This window comes from Echiichthys vipera, assembly GCF_963691815.1.
Source record: "Echiichthys vipera genome assembly, chromosome: 18".
NCBI classification, from domain to species: Eukaryota; Metazoa; Chordata; class Actinopteri; order Perciformes; family Trachinidae; genus Echiichthys; species Echiichthys vipera.
This window is the reverse complement of record NC_139843.1, coordinates 5446093-5464522: the sequence shown is the minus strand read 5'-3', so window position 1 is coordinate 5464522 and position 18430 is coordinate 5446093. Positions and strand designations below refer to the sequence as shown.

At 42.1% G+C, this 18430-nt stretch overlaps 2 protein-coding genes and 1 pseudogene across 3 annotated transcripts; 1 reads left to right on the top strand and 2 right to left on the bottom strand.

Moving 5' to 3' along the window:
* Positions 1 to 91: 91 nt before the first annotated feature.
* LOC310961406 (uncharacterized protein) lies at positions 92 to 1503 on the bottom strand. Its single transcript, XM_083933449.1, has 2 exons — positions 1290 to 1503; positions 92 to 856 (listed from the first exon to the last, which is right to left on the bottom strand). The coding sequence occupies exons 1-2, from the start codon at positions 1480 to 1482 to the stop codon at positions 303 to 305; spliced, it is 747 nt and encodes a 248-aa protein (XP_083789575.1). The 5' UTR covers positions 1483 to 1503; the 3' UTR covers positions 92 to 302.
* A 1067-nt stretch (positions 1504 to 2570) lies between these two features.
* Positions 2571 to 5158, bottom strand: LOC310961130 (uncharacterized protein). The gene is made up of 2 exons (XM_083933096.1): positions 5020 to 5158; positions 2571 to 4026 (listed from the first exon to the last, which is right to left on the bottom strand). The coding sequence occupies exons 1-2, from the start codon at positions 5138 to 5140 to the stop codon at positions 2813 to 2815; spliced, it is 1335 nt and encodes a 444-aa protein (XP_083789222.1). The 5' UTR covers positions 5141 to 5158; the 3' UTR covers positions 2571 to 2812.
* A 7986-nt stretch (positions 5159 to 13144) lies between these two features.
* LOC310960636 (peroxiredoxin-like 2A) lies at positions 13145 to 16341 on the top strand (annotated as a pseudogene). Its single transcript, XR_014593858.1, has 5 exons — positions 13145 to 13431; positions 13972 to 14063; positions 14862 to 15002; positions 15742 to 15906; positions 16006 to 16341. The product of XR_014593858.1 is annotated as a peroxiredoxin-like 2A (transcript).
* Positions 16342 to 18430: the final 2089 nt, after the last annotated feature.

The window sequence follows — 18430 nt, the reverse complement described above, 5'->3', positions numbered from 1 at the left end:
TGGAGTCAGACTTTTCTCTTTTCAGTCAACAAGCAGTGCAAGTACACAGAACTGCATGAAATTTAAAAAGCAACCTGTAAAGCTCTTAAAGTTCATTTTCACTTCAAACTTTTATTTAAAAAAAACTGTTTTTACAAACATTTAGTTTAGTCTGATGGTGGCTCTGAGGGCAGTCCTCCTGAGCCAAGTCATTTAACATGCAGTTGAACAGTAACAGTTGTCACGGCGACATATTTAGAAAACAACGGGTAAACAGACGTCTCTGTGAATCCTCTACTACACACCGAGCAGCTGAAAGGTTTTTATCTTGTGTGGATTTTCATGTGTGCCTGTAAATTTCTGTTGTGTTTAAAAGATTTCTCACACACGGAGCAGCTGAACAGTTTTCCTTCATGAGAGCCCATGTGGGCTTTCAGATCTCTACCTTTGCCAAATCCTTTCCCACACTCAGAGCAGCTAAATGGTTTCTTACTGACAGAGACTGTTTTCTCCTTTTTCAAAGAGTTTAGACCTGACTGAGGTTCTCTGGTCTCGTCCCAATCAGCACTGTCGTCAGTCTCTGATTCAGAAGAGTCCCCAGTGTTGTCATCAGTATCTGGTTCTGGATCTCCATCTGGACCTGACTTCCTTGCTGGTTCTGGTCCTCCACGGTCCTCTCCATCAGGTTCTGTTTTCATCTGTTCAGTTTGTCTTTGATGAAGCTGTGAGGGCTGAGGTTTCTCCTCATCATCATCTTCACTCTTCACAGAGACAGGAGTGATATCAGCCTCCTCCAGCCCTTGAAGCTGCTCTCCCTCCTGCTCTGGGTCCCTCTGGTCCTGACTGGAGCTCCCCCCATCCTCCTCAGGGGCAAACTCTTCATATCCACCAACAGAACAGAAGGAAATACACACACATTACAGACCAGCACACACACTGAACCAGTTATAATGACTGCAAACAATCAGATGTATAGAAACTTCAGCCTCTCTAGTACAATGTAATCCAGCTTTGACAAGTCTAGGTGAAGTGGATCTGATTCTGGACCTGGTTCAATGTGGGCTTCATGTGAAAAAGCACCGAAATCTCCCCTTTAGAGTTAGAATAAAGCTTTCATAAATGTCTGACACGGTTTCACAACAGTAAGTGGTGCAGAAAGCCGATGCGCGGTCGCTTAGCAACGTAAATGAAGATGCTAGCTTCAGCGTCGTGATTGTGAACACCGGCAGCGGATAATCTTTTTAATAAACTATGTGAGGAGGGTGAAGATGAGCTGTTAACAGAAGTAAACACGTGTACAGTGAACAAACCTGCTCCGTGTAACCGAAGCTGGCGGTTGGAAACAGCGTCCAGTAGTTTCCGGTGTCGCAGGTTCTCCTCTCGTGACCGACAAAGATCCTCCTCGTACTCGTCTATCGTTCTTTCAAACAGCCCACAGATGTCCTCCACAGCCGCGTCCCGCCGCTGGTTCATTAACTCTCTCAGCCTTTGGAGTCGAGACATGTTTCACCCAACAGAAGACACCGACCCTCAGACAGCGACAACGGAACAAAATGGCGGCCGCTTGTTGTCTCTAGAGTGGGCGTGTCCTCTTAAAGTGTTGTGAACGTCGTGTTGATGGATGAAAAGTTATATGTACATAATTAATTTATATTTTATTTTTAATATTAGATATTCACAAAGCTTACATTCTTGGTTTATCAGTGCAAAACGTCAACTAACGCTCAGTATCGTTGGCGACGTAAGCCTAGATGTTTACAAATCTCGCGAGACTTTGTAGCTGGGACAGAAACAGGTCTCAAACAAAGTTGGTTTTCTCCTGATGCGTCCGTCTGAAAAACACCATTTTGGTTTCATAGTGTTCAGGACATTTGTGGCTCATGGTTCATGTTCACTTCAGTGATTATGGGGCTTTAGGGAAATGTCATAATCCGTGTTCACGTTCACTTCAACGGTAACAGATAGTGTCTCTGGTAGGAACCCGTTTAGAAAGGTTTGAGGGGAGCAGTAACGGCGGGACACTGTTACCATGGAGACACAGCAGCTCCATCCGGACGCTGCCTGTAAAGGTTTGTTTTGGCGGTGTCCTTGTATGTTTGTTTGGTGAATTAGTTGTTATATTAAACTATATTAAACACACCGTAAAAATACAAATACTGCAGAGCTGCATTACTGTCAGAAAGAGGAAGTTTACCTTTTATTTTCAGGGTAAGTTCCTGTTAACCGACACGAACTGACGAAGGGAAACACTTTTCATGCTCCCACTCTGGAAGTTTCGGGATATTTTGCTTTTATAACGTGTTTTACACTAATGGAAAGAAAACTACACATTTAGGTGTTTACTTTGTTTACTTGTGTCCATCAGAAGTTAGCATTAGATGCTTTTCTATTTTCAGTCAACAAGCAGTGCAAGTACACAGAACTGTGCTCCACATGTTAATCACTGCATGACATTTAAAAAAAGCAACCTGGTTATGTTCATTTTCACTTCAAACTTTTATTTAAAAAAAAACTGTTTTACAAACATTTCCATTAGTCTGATAGTGGCTCTGAGGCCAGTCCTCCTGAGCCAAGTCATTTAACATGCAGCTAAACAGTAACGGTTGTTATGGTGATACATTTAGAAAACACAATAAGTTTTCTCCTGGTTTACCAAAACAATCCGCAGCTCCACATTCATGGTTTTGTGTTCCACTGTGAGAAGAGACCTTTCACTATAGTGTTACAGTGTTCTGAATGACTCCATCACTTACTCCTGTATGAGTATTAATGTGCAACTGGTAAACAGACGTCTCTGTGAATCCTCTACTTCACACCGAGCAGTTGAACGGTTTTATCTTGTGTGGCTCTTCATGTGTGCCTGTAAATTTCTGTTGCGTGTGAAACATTTCTTACAGACTGAGCAGCTGAAAGGTTTCTCTCCTGTGTGGACGATCATGTGCGTCTGTAAACTTCCATTCTCCGTAAAAGATTTCTTGCAGACTGAGCAGCTGAAAGGTTTCTCTCCTGTGTGGATTCCTATGTGTTCCTGTAAATGGCTTTTCTGAGTAAAATGTTTCTTACAGAACGAGCAGATGAAAGGTTTCTCCGCAGAGTGGACGATCATGTGTGCCTGTAAATTGCCACTGTGTGTAAAAGACTTCTGACAGACGGAGCAGCTGAAAGGTTTCTCTCCCGTGTGAACTCTCATGTGTGCCTGTAAATTTCCATTCTGCGTAAAAGATTTCTCACAGAACGAGCAGCTGAAAGGTTTCTCTCCCGTGTGGACTCTTATGTGTGCCTGTAAAACTCCACTCTGTGTAAAAGATTTCTCACAGAACGGGCAGCTGAAAGGTTTCTCTCCTGTGTGAACTCTCAAGTGTTTCTGCAAATTTCCACTCTGTGTGAAGGACTTCTTACAGACTGAGCAGCTGAAAGGTTTCTCTCCTGTGTGAACTCTCATGTGTTTCTTTAATTTGCTACTGTGTGTAAAAGATTTCTCACACACGGAGCAGCTGAACTGTTCTTCTTCATGAGAGCCCATGTGGGCTTTCAGATCTCTACCTTTGCCAAATCCTTTCCCACACTCAGAGCAGCTAAATGGTTTCTTACTGACAGAGACTGTTTTCTCCTTTTTCAAAGAGTTTTGACCTGACTGAGGTTCTCTGGTCTCGTTAAAATCAGCACTGTCATCAGTCTCTGATTCAGAAGAGTCTCCAGTGTGGTCATCAGTATCTGGCTCTGGATCTCCACCCTGATCTGACTTCCTTGCTGGTTCTGGTCCTCCACAGTCCTCTCCATCAGGTTCTGTTTTCATCTGTTCAGTTTGTCTTTGATGAAGCTGTGAGGGCTGAGGTTTCTCCTCCTCATCATCTTCACTCTTCACAGAGACAGGAGTGATATCAGCCTCCTCCAGCCCTTGAAGCCGCTCTCCCTCCAGACTGGTCTGGACTTCCTCCTGTTCCTCTTTAATATGTGGGAGCTCTGGGTCCTTCTGGTCCTGACTGGAGCTCCCCCCATCCTCCTCAGGGGCAAACTCTTCTTTATCCACCAACAGCTGCTGGACATCTGCAGGACAGAAGGAAAAACACACACATTAAAGACCAGCACACAAACTGAACCAGTTATAATGACTGAAAACAATTAGATGTAATCCACTGAGTTGTATAGAAACTTTAGCCTCTCTAGTAAGATGTAGTCCAGCTTTGACAAGTCTAGGTAAAGTGGCAGACCTACCATTAAGGTGAAGTAGGCGATGCCTTAGGGCCCCAAACCAGTTGCCCTAACCAGAAGGGGCCAACGGCGCAACACACTTCAGTTATGCCTATTCATATTTTGCTCTGTCCCCCGCACGTTTTACAACTCCTCAATAATTTGCAACATGTGGTAGCACGTTTTCCGAGCTGTCCTGAAACGCACCATGAATAGGCAGCGACATACTGACCACGCCGCACAGTTGAGACGGGCACACCGTGGCCGGGTACCGCTAATGATGCACAGCATACCACCCAGCAGGAGGCAAAGAAACCATGCACTGCGTCAAAACAAAGCGTGGTGATTAATGCTAGTTGATTTATCAACATTTGGTGACTATGTAACTAACTTTATATTTTATTGAATTATGTAGTGTGAATAAAACATACTTCAATTCATTTGGAGTATTTCAATGATTCATTATGTTTATGTTTATTATTAACACGTGCCTCTGTCCCCTCGTGTCTGCGCCGTGGAAATGAATAAAGGTAAACGGAAGTGGAGAAGTTTGTCTCGTGTGTGCCTTTTGTCCTTAAATGGCATCAGTCGGAGGACAAATCGTACCAAAGGTGTGTTTTGTGTAGACAAGAATAATAAACTCGTGTGAACTAAAACCAGTTTCCCAGATAAACACGTTCAGCTGGACCAATCTGAAGTTAACTCAAAGTAATCCCAAAGTGTATTTAAACTACATTACTTTACCTCAGTAATCCAAGGGCATACATTACAGATATGTTAGGACATGTAATCAGTAATCTGTAGGGGAATACTTTGTAAAAGTAACCCTTCGACTGAAAGTGAACAAACCTGCTCCGTGTGACCGAAGTTTCCGGTTGGAAACAGCGTCCGGTAGTTTCCGGTGTCGCAGGTTCTCCTCGTACTCTTCTGTCGTTCTTTCAAAACTTCTCAGCCTTTGGAGTTTAGACATTTTTCATTTAACAGAAGATACCGACCATCAGGCAGCGACATTGGAACAAAATGGCGGCCACTTCCGGTATCATGGGTGGGCGTGGTCTCCCTGTGTTCCTACTAACTGTTACCGTTGAAGTGAACGTGAACACAGATTATTATACACAGATATCCCTGAAATAAATATATTTCATAAGCTACATATCCCATGAACACTCTGAAACCAAAATTGTATTTTTCAGACGGACGCATCAGGAGAAAACTAACTTAGTCTGAGACCTGTTTCTGTCTCAGCTACAAAGTCTCGCGATATTTGTAAACAGGATAACAGTCTAACGTCAACTAGCGCTGGCGAACGCCTCAAATAATTACGTTTTGTACTAATAAACACGGCTGTTAGCTGTGTTAATATGTAATGTTAGCAAAAATAAATATAAATGAATTATGTACATATAACCTTCCATCCATTTAACACTTTAAAACGAGACCACCGTGTGTCCGGTAGGAACCAGTTTAAAAAGGTTTGAGGGGAGCAGTAACGGCGTGACATCGTTACCATGGAGACACATCAGCGCCATCCTAACTATCCGGGAAAAAGGTTTGTTTTGGCGATGTCCTTGTTTGTTTGTTTGTTTGCTAAATTGGTGAATTATATGTTATATTTAATTTAAGATACACACCGTAAACATATAAATACTGCAGAGCTGCATTATTGTCAGAAAGAGGAAGTTTACCTTTTATTTTCAGGGTAAGTTCCTGTTAACCGACACTAACTAATGCATTATTAGCATATTTAAACATGACATTTCAGGTTTAGTATTTCACTGTAATGTCTTGGTGAATGTAAGTCATTTTACAATACAACTGTTTAGATTCAAGATTCAAGATTCAAGTAGCTTTATTTATCCGAAGGGAAATTATTGTGCAACAGTTTCAATACAAAGGTGGGAAAGGATCAGAGTGACAATAAGCATAAAAACATAAGTCAAATAAAAATAAAGCTAACGTAAAATAAATCAAACAATAACTAAGTGTGACAGGGTGCAACAGACATTGTGGTTAAACGTAGGTTTATACAATAAACAACAATACGCAGCGTGCAGTTTAACAGCACATTAAATAAAATAAGTACAAACTCAATAAGTGATAAGGAAGGTTAATTGAAACAGTGTTAAAGATGTAGCAGCATTTCCTACAGAACTAAGTTACAGTAAAGTAAAGTTTAAAGGAAATCTCCACTTCAGCAGCACTTACACACACCAAACTTCAAAGTTTCATTCCCATCTATATCCTGGAGGGTTTGACAGAGAAGTTAGTTCATATATCATTCATAGGCTCATTTATTTAATTCCTAAAAACAGCTTTTTTTTAAATTAATGTAATGATCAAAGAGAGATATAAGCTGCAAAATCCCTTCTGTAAAAACATTTGGCTCTAATGTGTCAACGAAACTAAGACCATGTTCACCTGTAGTGTCTCACTTTTCCTTATTATACATTTTCCACTTGCAAAGTTGATTGAAGTTGTGTTTCTGTTGTTGACGCAGATAAAAACATGGACTCTGAGTTTATAAAAAGACACCTGGGGAAATGTCTGGCAGAGGGACTCGCTGAAGTGGCCGAGCAGCGTCCTGTGAACCCCATCCAGTATCTCGCCCACTGGCTTTATAAATACAACTCAAATGTAAAATATGAGACAGAGGTAAGCTGCGTTTTAGTTTTCTGTCAGCAGGGAGAACCACAACACGACACTGTGTGTGTACAGTGCAGTGTTTCCTCCAGTGTTCTCCATAATCTTTCATTTACAGTGTTGGAAAGCAACTTAGTGCATTTGTTCAAGTTAAGCACTTAAGTACTTAAGTACAAATTTGAGGTCCTTGTACTTGGAGTAATGCAATTTATGCTATTTTATGCTTTTATTCTACATTTCAGAGGGAAACAATACTTTTTCCTAACAGTATATAAAGGGATTGCCACTTTTACTTTAAGTAATGGATCTGAATACTTATTTTTCCACTCGTCACAGGACATAAAAATAACTTCCCCGTGCTGTAACAAAAATATTAATATTTGATTGTATGACCTCACCCATCATGAGGAGATTAATCTCTGTGAAACACTTCTTCTGTTAAACTAAACCTTCTTCTTCTACTAGCTCAAAGCCCCGGGGCCATTTTAACAAAGATATTTTGGACTGGTCTTTGGTCTGAGGCCAGTTTTACAGTCATTTTCTCTTAGATTACTCTCAACGTTTCAGACTATTTTAAGACTAGGCAAATTAGTCACCCTGTCCCCAGGATAACTGAAGTAACAAAGCACCCAGGGTCCTCTTTCTAGGTCACAGGCCTTGATATTGTTCCCCTTTTTTATATGCAGAAAAAGGCAAAATTGGAACTCCTGGAGCAGGAGAAGGCGAAAGCCAAAGAAGAGGCGTCGCACCAGGAGAAGCTGAGGAAGGAGGAGCTCAAGATCAGGGAGGCGGAGGAAGAGTCTAAAAAAGTATGTTGTGTGACCCAATCCCTGCTTTAACCTCAACTCTGCTTACAAAACAGTAATGTAACTGAACCGCCATTCACCTTTGTTCATCTAAAACATCATTCTTACACAGTTTTCTTGCACTGCCGGAAGTCACTTTTGTTTTGTTTAACCGTTTTGTCACGATTAGCCTGTAGAAGGCGCATGAATGGTCCCTTACTTTCAGTGTTTTAAGAAGTCAATTTTAAGCAAAGAGCAAGAGCTACGTAGCAGGAAGATCCGACCAAGAGAGGAAGGTTCAGTCATCGCTTTAATGCACTTTACTTACGTGTGATCCAACACATTTTGAGCAAACTCCTTCAAGAGCACACCAACATAACCACATCAACAGATCTCTGAGAAGGATGAGGCACCCGCGGCGGCCACAACAGGAGAGAAACCAAACACCCCTGAGCCAGAAAACCAGCGGGACACAGACAAACACCAACCTGAAGCTCAGGAGACTGACACTCTGCCGGAAGTGGTAAAAAAAAGTCTCAAATGTGTGTGCCTCTGGTGGTGGTGCGTCCCTGATTTTTTGCAATCACTTCTTTGGTTTGATTTTGATCAATGAGTGTTTTTAATTTCGGTGGCGGAGCAGAGTACTGTGATGCATGACATGCTTTGTGTGGTGGGGAAATCGCCATCAAACGCTTTAAAGAGATGGTGTTTCTGCCAGGTGACGGTTACAGATGTAACCGGTCCAGAGTCCCCTGAGAGAAAACCTCTGGAGGCCAGTAGCTCTTCTCTCTCTGAGGCCCTCGGCACTGAGGTCAAAGAGGATTCTGCAGAGAAGCCCGCTGAGAAAGATGAAGTGGAGCCGAGCAGTGATCAAGCTGAAGAGAAAACAGAGTTGGCACCAATTGACAATCAAGCAGAAGAGAAAGAAGTGGACCAAGACGAGGAGAAGGTGATATGGCCGAATTACACCTGTATCTATTTCAGTACCATGATGAAGAACAAAGTAAAAAAACTGAATAGAAAGTAGCCAGGTTAACGGGATAGTTCAGATTTTTTGAAGCGGGGTTGTATGAGGTAGTGTTCCCTACAGTATGATGGTCGGCACGCCCCCAGTTTGGAGAAGCTGGCGTGAGGACCGACATGGAAGCTAAGAAATGTACTGCTGTGGGCGGGGATGGCAGCTTTAAGTGAACAATATATTTAGAATATTTTCACCGCTTGACCTTACCTCCAAATAGTTCTGTTTGAGTTTACTAAAGCCATTCTACGCTCTCGTCAAAATCACCAGACTCCATAAAGAAAACCAATACATTTACTTCGCAGCATTTACGCAAGAACACAAACAAACTAACAGATGAAGGCAGCAGTAGCCCCGCCACTCCCATGTTCTGTGTCGGTGGAGTCTGGTGGCTTTGACGAGAGCATATTAAACGGTTTCTGTTCCTTCTGTGTAAACGTAAACAGAGCTGAACAGTGAGGTAAAGCTTTGAAAATACTCTAAAGTATAGCGTACACTTGAACTCATATTTATTCTTTTAGATATATGATGTGCTGCTGTCCCACTCTGCAGCAGTACAAACTGGAGGCGTGCTCTTCATCTACTGTGGGAAGTGCACTGATTATGGATAAGTACCTCATGCAACCCCGTTGAACTACGCCTCTATTGTCTAACACTGTGAGAACAGATGGCAAAACACGTGCTGATGTTTCACTGTGCTGCTGAAATGGTTCAAGTTAAATTATTCTGTCTCACGACTGCGCTGCAGGCGGGCGACGAAGCCGACGCAGCTGAATCTGAGCAGGCCGAACCTTTACGCTCGACTCCCAGGCGAGATGATGACGACTTAAAAACAGACGAAACAGAGGAGCTACACGACAAACAAAGCACACGTTCCCCTCGAGACACAGAGAAGGTGATGAAATACATGTCACGAGCGAGAGGATTTAGGTTGTTTGAGGATGCAGGATGAAGAGCAAGGACAGATAAAGGACAGATGAGCAGAGTGAGGAAGAAGATTTGAGGCAAAGCGAGCTGAAGATAGTTAAAGGGCCAGATGGTGACAGGAAACAGAAGAGTAAGAAGATTCAGATTAAAGAGGTGAAGGAAACACAGACAGGAGTCAGGGTGAGGAAAGGCAGATCTACTAACTCCCCGCATCATTTCACCAGCAGGCGGAAGATGAAGCCGGTAAGTCGGCGTCGGCCCCAGAGAGTGAAGGTCTGAACCCAGAGGAGACATTTTCCCCTGAAGGAACCGAACACGGGACACAGAGACCTGGATCTGCACCTCGTCAGGAGAAGGTGGCTGATTTTTGCAGAATATCTGTTTTATTCTCACGAAAATCAGAAATAACAAATTCATAGGGAGGCTACGGAGGACGCAAAGCTGCCAAAATCACAACTGAATATCTTTAAAATTACCAAAATAATATTACAAATTAATGTTGGCGGTCATATTTGATAAGTTGCGAAATAAAATTATTATATTTATTTTTTTACTGTATTGTTTATTTATTTAGCTTTTATTTTTTCCCTTATTTACTTTCCTATTTATTTATTTATTTTAACTTTTATTGATTTATTTTTTTACTACATTTATCAAATCAAATACATTTAAATGTCTTATTTTTTCATTTATATTTTTTATTTATTAATTTATTTCTGTATTAATAAAAGGAAGAGTTAATTAGCGGAGTAAGTGAATTAATACAAAGGTAAAAACATAAAGCGGCAAATATAAATGTCACATCAATTATACTTTTAAATAGTTTTTGGTTCATTTCCTTTCATATGACTTTATTCGCCAGATGAAAATGCAAAGACACATTAGTTTAACGTTTAACGAGCTGCTGTTGTGAACACATACTCTCAGGAGGCGGAGGTGGAGGCGGAGGTGGAGGCGGAGGCGGATGACACCTCAGCTCCAGCTGACGGCGAGGAGACGAGCGAGGCGCCACTAGAGGAGCCTGAAAACACCGCTCCAGACACGGAGGACGTCTAGGAGAAGGTAAACGTAACACAGCACTTTATAAAACCGCACTTTTTTACTGACTTTGCACTAGTTTCACACGTTTGTCTCTCTCTGGGATATGAACTGTGTGTAGGACCTCATGAGGAAGTGCTGTTTAAGGAGTGTTTGCGTCTGGTTGTCTGCTCAGCGTCACAGGAGGGAGCCGTAGATAAGACATTTGTATACTTGTTTCCATAGGAGTTAAGGTTTGGTTTACAACCTCAAACCCTCCTAGGGTAATAAAAAAAACAGAACTCCAAAAGAAGGACCCCTTTTTACTTAAATAAACGTCAAATATGACCGCAATTCGAACCGGAGGACAGTCTCTGTTGGGAGACAGAGGGACAGAACTTTGTGTAGAAGTTTGGAAAACAGTCAGGGCGCACTCACCCTGTCCTTCCGCACCGGGCCAAAACCGGTTTTTCGGATAAAGCCTAGTGCGTTTGACCAGTGTGAGTGCAACCGCTCCGCGCATAACTGCAGCCAGTTGACCGTCCACGGCCCGTTTGGGAGAGGTGGGCTTTTGTAGAGCGCGTTTGCACATGTACGAGCATGGGCGTGCGCACGTGTACGAGCACGAGGCCTACGGCGGTTCTGAGGTCATTTCCTGTGCGCCTGTTGGGACATAGAGAAAAGAAGGAGGGACCATGCGCGGACATTTAAAACAATGGCGGTGAAAGGTTCACGTTGGTGTGATGCGGAGGTGGAGTGTTTACTACAGATTTGGTCGATGAAAAGATTCAAAAACAGTCGACAAGACGCACAAAAACTCTGAAGTCTACGGAAAGATTTGGAAACAAAGCGACGCATCGCGATGACGTCAATCAATGGGTGTGACGTGTTACGGCGTGATGACATATAGGCAGCAAGAAGCATTCTCCGAGGCCCAGGTAGTGTGAGTACACGGGCCTGGAGGGGGGGACAAGGACCCTAAAGCCCGGGGCACGGTGCGGAAGGACAGTGTGAGTGCGCCGTTAAAGTTCGATGTTACGTCACCTCCTACATGTATGTTCATTTTTGGGTGTTTATAACGTGTGAATTGTAAATTTAAAGAAAGAAAGAGAAGGTAAAGCCTGTAGGACGATCGGACAAGGTGTTAATGACCAATCTGATTTATTACACTTCAGAAAGTTGTATTTTTTTTATAGCCTCAGTGGCGAATGTTTGGTAACAGCGTGTGTTTCTTTTCAGGAGGAAGAAGAAGAAACAGATGGAGTCAAAGTGTCTGACGCTCCATCTTTCACATACGTTTGAATCACTTTATAGCTCCAGCTCACATGCAGCGTGTGCAAATATCAAACATGCAACAAATAAACATTTATCACCTGTGTTTGCATTTATTTATTCTCTTTATTTCAGTGTTTGTTCGCCTACAGTGTGACGCGTGTCTGGCTGATTAAACTGAGCAGGAGAGGAGGAAAGTTTAAAAAGAGTAAAGCAGTCAGAGGAACTGCTTAAAAGAAGAAAAGAAAAGTTGAAAAATAAAATAAATCCAATAGAAAAATATAAAAGAATTATTAGCATTTACATGTATAATCACATTTATGTCTGTTTATTTATTTATATATTTTTTTATTTTTTATTTATTTATATATTTTTTTTTTTTGCTTTTGCTTTTTCCATTCACAGAAATAAAGAACAAATAATGTGACAATAAATTAAAATGCATATAAATACTCTTTTATATTTTATTTATCTTTAAATTTCCACATTTTATTCATTTATTGATTCCTCTTTAAATTTCTACGTAATTTGCTCAATCATTCATTTATTTATTTATATTTAAATTTCTTATCATTTACTCATTTATTATTTTATTTATATCTATTAAAAGTTCCACATTAAAATTTACTTATTTAATCTATCTCTCTTTTAATGTCTACATGATTTACTTATTTATGTATTTATTCATATTTAAATATACACACATATACATTATTTACAAATTTATTCTTTTATTAATTTTGATTAAAATTTCCACATTTATAATTAATTTATTATTTCATTTATTTCTATTTAAATTTCCTATTATTCACTCATTTATTCTTTTATTTGTTTCTATTTACATTTCCACGTTTATAATTCACACACTGAATTTCTTTCTATTTAAATGTAATATTATTTCTTTTACATGATTCACTTATATATTCATCTTTACATTTACACATTTATTATTTTCATATTTATTCTTTTATTTCTGTCTTTACCTTACCACATTCATTATTGATTAGTTATTTTATTTCTTCCTCTTTATAGTTACACATTTATTTCCTATGATTTTACAGATTCACTCTTTTTAAAGGCACTTTTTAAAGGCTCCACTTTAACCTGACGCACTTTGAAGCTGCGATATTGGTGCAGATCCTTGACCCTTTGGCGGAATGACGCTGCACATTTCCTCCGGTGCCCTTTGGTCTGCAGCAGCAGCAGGAGGAGGAGGAAGAGGAGGAGGAGGGCCGGCCGGAGCACAATCACTGTTTTGTAATTCTTTTTTCAGCGTCACTCATTAATCACAGCTGCGTTCAATCACGTCGTCAGATCCAGAACAAGGCTGGGATTGAGGCGCGCGTGTGTCCGCGGTGCAGCCCCAGGAGCTGCTGGAGTCAGGATGCACTGAAGGAGGAAGAGAGGAAGAGAAGAGGAGAAGAAGAGGAAGAAGAGGAAGAAGAGGAGACATGGCGATGGGCCTCGTGTGTCAGGCCGCGGCCGCAGTCTGCGCTCTCATCACCGGTGTCATGAACTTCTTCACGGACCAGTTTCTGACCCCACCGCTGAAAGCGACCCTCAGACACCTGGAGGAGACTGAGCTCAAGTCTCTGAGGGGGGGTGAGTCACGAGCCCTTTTGATCCACCAGAGAAGTCACATGAGGGTTATTTCATACAGTCAAAAGTGTGTGTGTGTGTGTACTTCTACAGCTGTCATTGTGAGGACCAATGATCATTTTCCCAACAAAGTGAGGACATTTTGTCTGGTCCTCACTTTTTTCAAAGACCTGTTTGGGGGTAAAGACTTGGTTTTAAGGTTCAGGTCTGTTTGGGGGTTCAGACTTGGTTTCTCTCTCTCTCTCTCTCTCTCTCTCTCCTCTGTATCTCTCTCTGTATCTCTCTCTCTCTGTGTCTCTGTCTCTCTCTCTCTGTGTCTCTGTTTCTCTCTCTCTGTAGCTCTCTCTCTCGCTCTATCTATATCTCTCTCTATCTCAGGTCTAGGTATTTAGTCATCAGGGTAAGGGTCTAGGGATTGCGTTATGTCAATGAGTGTCCTCACAAAGGTAGGCGTGTGTGTGTGTGTGTGTGTGTGTGAAGGATGTTTTTGTTAAGCTGAAAGGATTTTACTCAGTTGCTCAACTCTTCCTCATTTCTCCTCAGAAACCAGGATCCTGAAAGCCAAGTCTCTGTGGCAGAGGTCAGGAGCTGTCGTCATGGCCGTGCGGAGACCTGGATGATTTTTGTGCAGAGAGGTCAGAATGTCTGCTGTTTAAGAAATAAAGTTATTGGCTTCATGAATAGGGATTTTAACCCCTTTATTTATCTAATGATCCCTTATGATGCTCATTTTCAGGTTCATACTTGTATTTTGGGTTACAACGAGAACCTGTTTTCACGCTGTAATATTCACGAAACTTTTATTTTGACTGTCTGTGTGAATATACCTGTATTCACTGTACGTCTGAAATGCTGCGTCTCTTTAACACCCCCCCCCCCTCCTGAAAAAGCCCAGTCCGCTCTGATTGGTCGGTGTTTCCAGGTGTTTGTCATCGTCGCTCTCTGTGTCGCTGCAGCAGGGGAATAACTGAAGCGTCACTTTTTTACCTAAAGTTGTGATTTCATGACGTTGCAGAAGTCCTGCCGACTCGTTTAAAAAGTTTCTGAATTTGGGCTGTGTTCAGTTTGATACTGTCACCGTATTTGAATTTGAAGAATATTTTAGTCTATATTTTTAAAACTGTTCCCAAGTTTAGTTTATGGATTCAAATTGTAAATTTATCCACATTTCTTTCACAAAACAAATAGCTCCTTTAGTATCCTTCTGGTATTACAAAACATAATTTTAGTCTTTTAAAGCATAATACCATCTCCTTTAATGTTGATTTTTTTAAAAACAAGTTAAATAATAGTTTTAAATGTGTGTATTGGTAGTAATATGTAATTTCCCAGAGCTTTAAGGTGCTGGAAAAGCTTGAAAATGGACCTTTTGATCTTGTAAAAAGGCGTACGGACCCTGGCATTATTTGTTGTTCTGTCGTCTGTGGCTGCAGGAGGCTGCAGAGCTGTCCTCTCTGAAGCCCGAGCTGGAGGAGCTCGGGGTCCCTCTGTACGCTGTGGTGAAGGAGGACGTCGGCACCGAGGTCCAGAGCTTCAGACCGTACTTCAAGGGGGAGGTCTTCTTGGATGAAAAGGTGGACTTTTCCTCTTTTTAACGAATGGGAATATGTGGTCACCCTGATACTGAGGTTTTTTTATTTTTTTATAACAAGTCATTAAGGGCGCACTCACACTGTGCGTCCGTCCCGGACTTTAGGGTCCTTGTCCCCCCCCTCTAGGCCCGTTTGTACTCACTCTACCTGGGCCTCAGCGAATGCTTCTAGCTGCCTATACGTCATCACGCGGTAACACGTCACACGCACTAATTGACGTCATCGCGATGCGTCACTTTGTTTCCAGATCTTTCCATCGACCTCTGAGTTTTTGTGCGCCTTGTCGACTGTTTTTGAATCTTTTCATCGACCAAATCTGCAGTAAACACTCCACCTCCGCATCACACCAACGTGAACCTTTCACCGCCATTGTTTTAAATGTCCGCATGGTCCCTCCTTCTTTTATGTCCCAACAGGCGCACAGGAAATGACGTCAGAACAGCCGTAAGCCTCGTGCTTGTGCGCGCTCGTGCTCGTACACATGCAAACGTGCTTTACAAAAGCCCACCTCTCCCAAACGGGCCGTGGACGGCAACCGTACCACTCCTAGACGCGGTACGGTTGCACTCACACTGGTCAAACCAACTAGACTTTAGCCGTGAAACGAGCTTGGACTTGGTATGGATGGACAGTGTGAGTGCGCCCTTGGCATCTGTGATGAAGCTGTTTACAGGTCCACGTGAATGAGTCAAGGCTTGTGGTTTGTCTGTTTGCATTTCAGAGGGGTTTTTACGGACCCCGTGAGAGGAAGATGGGTCTCCTGGCGTTCCTACGCGTCGGGGTTTGGCTGAACGGCATTCGGGCCTTTAGGAGCGGCTTCATGGGGAACGTTCTGGGAGAGGGCTTTGTCCTCGGTGGAGTCTTTGTCATTGGACGAGGGGAGCAGGTAAAACCTCCTACAGTCAAGTTTTCATGTGAAAGAGACTTAAAACAAGCACATTTGGAATTGTTTAATGTATTTTTCCTCTTATCTCCCTCCCAACAGGGGATACTTCTAGAGCACAGAGAGATTGAGTTTGGGGATAAAGTGAACACTGAAGATGTCATCCGAGCTGCCAGAAGAATATCGCAAGAGCTTCTGCCTTTAGAGAGGAAATAATGGTTTTACGACCCCAGAAGGAACTTAGTTTCTGTAAAAACACAAGTACAGAACCACAACAATGACACTCAGCTATATGAATTATTAAAAAAAAGATGTTAAATTTGAGAGAAGAATCTTTGTAAAAGTGCGCAGTAGATGTGAGTTTCTGGTGTTCTGGTCTCAGGCGAAACCAGGATGCATTGTGGGATATGAGTGAGTAAGGGGCTCTGGGTGTGTTAATGATGGTCTGACTTTAAACTCAAGAGAGGAAGCAGATCTGATACAGAACACTCAGTTTCCCGTTTTACTCTCTGGTACTGTTGTGTCGTCTTGGGAGCCAAGAAACCTTTAACCAATAAAACTTGTCTTTGCGCTCTTCAGTTTTTTGTTGTTATTCCCTCTTTGGAAGAAGCTTAAAGGCGCACTCGCACTGTCCGTAACACGTCACACGCATTGATGACGTCATTGCGATGTGTCACTTTGTTTACATATATTTATATTCATTTTATTTACATATTTTTATATTGCTTGAAGTTTTATTACTTTTTATACCCACAAGGTTTCTTGATAAAGCATTTATTTATTTGTCAGGCTGAATGTATATTTTAATCTGTGCTATTTTACTATTAGTTTTACATTATTCATGTCATATATTTATATGATTTATGAACTTATTCTTAATCTTTGTACTGAGGTCTCACTTGTAAATGTAACATTGATAAATATATTTCTTATTGAACAATTTAAATGTACAATATATATATACAATAAACATCACACTGGTGATATAACTAATAAATAAATCAAAGAGTACAAAAACAGACAATTAAATAAATAAAACTAACTAAAACAGATGGTTCAAACAGGGGCATCTTGCAACAACTTTTCATAATGACTCAATAAGGTATTACTTTTTTATTTAAGAGTTCAAATCATTTCAAATTATTTAAGAAAGCAGCAAATCCAGGTACAGATTTAATATTTTTTTAGTTGAATTAACTCTGTTGGAACAGCATGAGTTAACATAATCACATCATCTCATCTTCAGCCTCTTATCCGGGGTCGGGTCTCGGGGGCAGCAGCTTTAGCAGAGGACCCCAAACTTCCCTTTCCCGGGCCACATTAACCAGCTCTAACTGGGGGATCCTGAGGTGTTCACAGGCCAGTGTGGAGATCTAATCTCTCAACCTGGTCCTGGGTCTTCCCCGAGGCCTCCTCCCAGCTGGACGTGCCTGGAACACCTCCCTAGGGAGGCGCCCAGGGGGCATCCTTACCAGATGATCCTGAACCACCTCAACTGGCTCGGATATGGATGCTATCTCTTCATAACCAGTGTGTGTGTAACCTCTGCTGACTCTGAGAATGACTGACATATCAGTCATCCAATCAAATACTCTCAATTAACTCCAACGCAGCCAATCACCGCGTCCGGGGGGCGTGGCCTCTGCCCCGGCCACAGAGACGTCGCAGACAGGTGCGCTGGCTCATTTTGCACAACATGGACTCAGGTGGACTCACCCGAGGAGCCGAGTTTGGTTCATTTACGCGACATGGGACGAACTAAAGGGAGACAAGGGACATTGTTGCTGTCGCGGAGCCCCTGCTGGTGTCTGTTTAATGGTGTTTGAGCAGAAAACAGGAGGAGAAGCTGCAGAGTTTCGGCTTTGAAAGGTAAAATGTTCGGTAAGTATTTGTGTTTTGTTGTATCTAAGCGGGACCAGTGTCGGGTGCATTTAACCCCACGTGTATCAGGTGTTGTACCGGGACACGGACGCTTCAGTTGCGTAGTGAATGAAGACGCAAATAGACTTAATTAATAATTTAATTCTGCGTTAAATGACTTTTTGACGAGACTCCCGGGGAAACCCCACGGCGACGACACGAGGACACTGTTAAGTTAAGTGACATGTAACCATGGTTTCAGCACCGTGTGACGTCGTGACTCTTAAGTGGGTCAGGAGCTAAATACACCTGTGAAATCCTCTTTCTCACCTCACCTGCAGAGACAGATACTGAAAGTTTTAGTCTCTATATCAATGGTGTCCTTGTCCTCTCATGCAGCTGCAGCAGACTGGACATGTGATATAGTTGTTTGTTTGTTTGTTTGTTTGTTTGTGTGTGTGTGTGTGTGTGTGTGTTTGTGTGTGAGGCTCAGACAGGTGAGAGAGATGCAACATGGGCAGGAAAGGACCAAAATGTGACTCCAGGGAGCGGAAGAGTCAGCTGTCATGTCACAGAGCGACCTGTGTCGGTGAGCTGGAGCATCTGACACCGAGAAACTCTACTAAACTTAAAAAAACACAACAAACACAGTGCAAATGTACGGAAG